At 33.9% G+C, this 5409-nt stretch overlaps 1 protein-coding gene across 1 annotated transcript; it reads left to right on the top strand.

Moving 5' to 3' along the window:
- Nucleotides 1–2129: 2129 nt before the first annotated feature.
- LOC134238128 (uncharacterized) lies at nucleotides 2130–5409 on the top strand. The gene is made up of 5 exons (XM_062720252.1): nucleotides 2130–2379; nucleotides 3519–3695; nucleotides 4076–4281; nucleotides 4463–4715; nucleotides 4879–5409. The coding sequence occupies exons 1-5, from the start codon at nucleotides 2349–2351 to the stop codon at nucleotides 5313–5315; spliced, it is 1104 nt and encodes a 367-aa protein (XP_062576236.1). The 5' UTR covers nucleotides 2130–2348; the 3' UTR covers nucleotides 5316–5409.

Here is a 5409-nt window from a genome sequence, read left to right as displayed (position 1 = left end):
CAGATATGAAACAGATGTGTCAGATTTTGTGGTATCTTTTATCTAAAACTCACAGGGATATATCGTCTCGGCATAAGAATGAAGATAACTATTGTTTTAAATTGAAAATATGTCGTCGAAATATCTATACGTCCAGTTGAAGGCCACAGCGAGTGTTTTCTTTTTTTCACGTATAAAATTTTGAATAATTCTGTTTCATATGAATACAAAAATAGTTCTGCTTATAACGGGGCGCAATTGGTACCCATGGGAATTCCAATAGATTGTTGGAAGACCTGGTCTTCAAAAGGCACATGGATATTGTCAATTAGAAAATCAAGCATCTTTTTAATGTCAAATTCAGAGAACTTGTGTACAGTCAGAATGTTTTTTTTTTTAATTTTTGCAAATGACGAATGACAAGTTTTAAAAGTAAATCTATGTATTATTTTTGTATAAGCAACTTTACGAGTTCTGTTTTGCGTAAATGAAGAAGCAGCTGCCAGCGATATCAAAAGGCCTGGACCTGTTCATTATATGCTAGCAGAAAAAGAAACTGTGCGTTACGTAAAGCATTATTAAAAGTACAAAATAAAAAAAAAATGTTTTGAATACACAAATGCGGAATTTTAATTTGCTGATTCGCTGGCCTATGGGAATATTAGAAGTAGGATCAGGTACCTAGGAGAAGTAAACATTCCCCGTCGATAAGATCTCTTTACTATTTGAATGAACAAAGAATATGAAAGTCAGTTTAGTATATCAAATGATAGACTAACAAAAGTATGAAAAAATTAAGTCAGCATTTGACTTAATTATAGGTTGTATTTGCTAGAAAGGTCATTTTTTTCGACCACACAATTTGCAAAATGTTGACTATAAACGAGACCGTGTATATCTAAGAGTATAAAAGTACCCAAATGGATACACATGAAGAAAAAAGTAAAAAAAAAAGTAATTTTTTGACTAAATAAACATTTGATATATATGCTGTCTTCTTTTGTCTAGCCTGAATTTAAGTGTATTACTTAAGATAAGGAAACTTTATATCAATCATACACAATTTGGGGGACTACTAGTATATAAAACACCTGTTTAAGGGACATAAATAACCTTAGATCTTATCAAATATCAAAAGTCAGTCCTCTGAAGACAAGGTGAACAGTGAGTATTCGTACATAAAAGTATTTTATTCAATCATTTAATTGTAAACAATTTTAATCCATAAAAAAATTATTGATTGTGAAATCCTATTTTTAAAGGCATAATTTATCGCTTTTTTTGTTTGCGGTACTGTACTATTTTGTTATTCTTAATAACATTTTGTGTTCGATGCAAGTACAATGACCTCAAAATATAAACTACTAGTATTTTTAAATCGAGTATGATCACTAACGTTTTCATACAAGCGGTGATCACGGAACTCTCTACAGATTTTTCCCGTTTTTCCCGAACGTTTCATGACAACGTGCACACGGCAGATGAGAACTGTCGACAGGGGATACTTGCTCCGCCATGATACCTAATTGCCCCTCTGATATTTAAAAAATTCATGCCTGCTATGCTTCTCAATTGTATTTTTTCAGAAGAATTAAGCTTGACAATGTTTTCTTTTCGTTTTTTTTTTTTTATTCATTTATTAAAATTTGTTTTCATAACATGTGATCAATGTTGACTAAATCAAGAACAAAGACATGTTCAATCTTTTTTTTTAATTTTTTTTTCTTTTTGAAATCCGAATGCTGCTGTTTTACATAGTAATTGAGTCAAGACAAAAGATTCAAATGTACCTGTAAATAAAATGTCTCTTACACACTCAAATTTCTTGATACCAGTTTTAAAACTCTTAATGAACATGTTCAAAGCTTTAAAATCTTTAATACAAATCTTTGAGGTTTTACTAGAATTTTTCAGCGTTCATACAATTTTTATTTTCAACATTAATTTAGTTCTACTCTTCTTTGCAGGTAGAAGATGTCTGCAACGTGGATTGACATATTACTTGTTGTAGCAATAGGTTTAAAAATTGAATCACTTGGTGGATCTGAAATCTAAAAAAAACAAACTTTTTAAAAAGAGTCATACTTAATTGAATTGTTAACTTGCTTTTTCGTTCATTACATCTTCGCTAACTTTCAGTTGCTCAAACGCAAAGTTCTGTCGGAAGCACCCAGGCTCCAACTGCATTTACAAAAGGACAAACAACAGACGTACATGTGTCGAACGGTGAAAAAATTCCATATAATAAAAGGATTACTGAGATCGGAGCTAGCTTTGATTCAGAGGGATCCTTTGTCTGTCAGACTCCCGGTCTATATGCTTTTACATTTTATGGACTCACTGCAGAGGATTCAAGTCTATGGCTCGAAATGATGAAAAATGATGAATTAATAGCTTCAAGTAAGTTACAAATCTGCATAGAACAAGAGATCCATGGGCCACATCGCTCACTTGGTCAACTTGGCTGGAAAAAAGAAAACATTTTAATATTGAAAAGACTAAATATAGAAGTGATCAAATACAAACCCATTCCCGTCAAGAAATAGGGGGTTGGATTGTTCACACCTTAATCAACACCGAATTCAGTATGTTTTTAAAAATCAGAGTCAAATGCTGACTGACTTTTCTCATACTGATTGTTAGGCATTATTCATACACTGAAATAGTTGACAAAAGATTTCTGTTATTATTCCCTGATCATGGCAAGGAGCACACAGGGGGTGTGAGGTGTAGGCAGGGGATGCTCACTCCTCCATGGCACCTGACCCCACCTCTGATGTTTTGGAGGTCCGTGTTTGCCCTGCTCTTATTTTGTAATGCTTGTAATGGGATTTTGAGCTCAAATATGGGTCGTTATCTCCGCATATTTCACTTCATATGTCTAATCTTTAGCCTTAGAATTTTGTTATATGTTTATCCCCTACTGTGGCTCCGTTCTACTCTATTGCGAACAATATTTGAACATATTTGAATATGCCTTGCATGAGCGGCTTTTGCCTTTCGTTTGATGAAGATTTTTAAGATTTATACTAAGTCTTTTTTCTTTATTTTTTGTTTTTACTTTTTCATCATGCAACTATGAACCATTTTTAACCCTGGGGTCAGGATTTGAACAATCTAGGTACTATCTAAAGCTGCTTCTTTATTACTATGTCTAATCATTTCTTTACTTTTCTTGACAAAATTTCAGTAGTTCTTGCGAAAGTGGTTTAAATACCCCCACAAAAGTTTCACTTTGTCGTACCATATATAGTTATCTCCATTGTATGAAGGGCATGTCCTCTCATTGAAATATTTGAATGTCCTTTACCCAAGGAGAGTCTATACCAGGTTTGGTTAAAAATGGTCCAGTTATTCTTGAAAATAAGGCGAAAATATTAAAAGTTAAGTATTAACTATTAAAACGATAGACAACGGACAAATTTTGATCAGAAAAGTTCACTTGAACCTTCGGCTTGAACTTTCGATGAAGGTTAGCTCGTAATTTTTTTAAACAAAGAATTGAATTTGATTAACTTATAAAAATTACTTTTTTCCAGTCTTTGGTCATACCAAAAATGATTATGCAGACGCTGGAAATGCAGCAATAGTACATTTAAATACCGGCGACAAGGTGTACGTGAAAGCCCACAATAATTATAACCATGCACTGTTTGGACGGACAGATCAGATTTACACCACTATAACTGGGGAACTTTTATTTGCTGACAATATTGGTTAGTTCCAAGATGTTGATCAATTAAAGAATATTTTGAATATAAGACATACGATGCCCATTGTGAAGTAAACTTTGAAAGTTTGTTCGGGTGTCATAAATTCATAAACATGGTTAATATTTCCATGTTCACATATCAATGTGTGTTGATGAGAATTGTTTTTCAATCAACTATAAATTTTAAATGCAATAATTTTATTATCATTTTTTTTTGTGCATACTTAATATTGATATTTCAAATTGCACACATTACTCTGCATTGATATCAACTACATGTACCAATTTGTCAACTATATGTTTTAAGTGCAGTTTTACAATTAAAAAATCGAGATTCTTTTGTCCGCCCTACATGATTAATATGTTTTATCCACAATTCTCTAGAACTAGATGTAGAAAACTTCTATGGTCCTGTAGGATTCTCAGCAATCCTGACCAAGCACGCTTCTGTAAGTGGTGGATCAGCTGTACTTTACGACAAAACCATCACAAATATTGGGAGTGGCTACAACACAACCACTGGAACGTTTACTGCCCCAGTTGAGGGAACATACTTGTTTCACTTCCATGCACTGGCCCATGAAAATACTGTGAGCAGTTAAGAGTTTTTTTTAGATCGTACAGTACTGAAAAATGACCACCTCAAAATTATTTTTAATGTCTGAAAAAGATCTTTTTTTCATTTGAGGATTGTTCATTTATTTCTAAGACATTGACAAAAAGACGATGAAAAAGATTTTAAATTCCGAAAACAAAATTTTTTTCAAACAGGATTTTTGGCTTGAGCTGTTCCACAATGAACATTATGTTATCTCGTCTTATGGATATACTGAGGGATCTTACGCTGACGCAGGCAACACTGCTGTTCTCCATCTTAAAAAAGGATACATTAGACATAGTAAAAACCAATTGTCCAGGCCTGGATATATTAGAAGCAGAACTGCCAGGCTGTATGGAGCCTCTAATGAATTGTACACCACATTCTGTGGAGCGCTTCTGTCACCAACTGTTAAAAAAATCAGTGGTAATTTCCCATTGCGGTATTCCATTATTTAGAAATGTCATTGTCTATTCAATCTATTTGTTTCTTTTTTATCTTTTATGAAGAAAATGTATGGTTTGTCGCACTACCATTCTTCCTTATTAATTTTGATCTGACTCAATTTTGTTTTTAATCCTTGAAATAGGTCATGGAACACAAGAGGAAATAGCTTTCTCCGCCGGTCTTACCCATCACGAGACTTCCTCTGAATCCTCCAAAGTAGTTTTTGACAGGGTTTTTCTTAATCATGGATTAAGCTTCAACGCAAACACTGGGGTTTTCACGGCCCCAGTAGCCGGCATCTATGTCTTCCATTACCACGCCCTAGCCCAACAAGACAAAGCAGAATGGGTGGAGCTCTACCATAACTACATCTACATCAATTCTCTCTATGCCCATACTTCAGGAGAGTTTGGCTCAGGAAGTAACTCCGCCGCTCTCGAGTTGGATGTCGGTGATACCGTGTATCTCGATATTCAACACCGTGGCTCTTATCTTTATGGTAGCACCGATCAAATTTACTGTACCTTTTCTGGATACCTTTTGTCACCAATTTCTAGACATAATCCAGTTGTGGGATAAATGCTTTACTTTTGTTCCAAATAAACACGGATAAAGATTGTGTCAATCAATTGTTATTTTTTCAATGTTGATACTAGGCCTTAATACAGACAAG

Source organism: Saccostrea cucullata, unplaced genomic scaffold, assembly GCF_032062105.1.
Source record: "Saccostrea cucullata isolate Sc308-1 unplaced genomic scaffold, CSIRO_AGI_Scuc_v1 ctg9308, whole genome shotgun sequence".
Taxonomy (NCBI): domain Eukaryota; kingdom Metazoa; phylum Mollusca; class Bivalvia; order Ostreida; family Ostreidae; genus Saccostrea; species Saccostrea cuccullata.
The sequence above is the reverse complement of the archived record's forward strand: the minus strand, read 5'-3'. Positions and strand labels throughout refer to the sequence as shown.

Bases quoted from the DNA above. Each gene is read 5' to 3' on its own strand.
- LOC134238128 (XM_062720252.1), top strand. From the start codon at position 2,349: ATGATGAAAAATGATGAATTAATAGCTTCAA. The intron at 2,380-3,518 runs GTAAGTTACAAA...ACTTTTTTCCAG, and splicing joins TGATGAATTAATAGCTTCAA to TCTTTGGTCATACCAAAAAT. The intron at 4,282-4,462 runs GTGAGCAGTTAA...TTTTTCAAACAG, and splicing joins CACTGGCCCATGAAAATACT to GATTTTTGGCTTGAGCTGTT.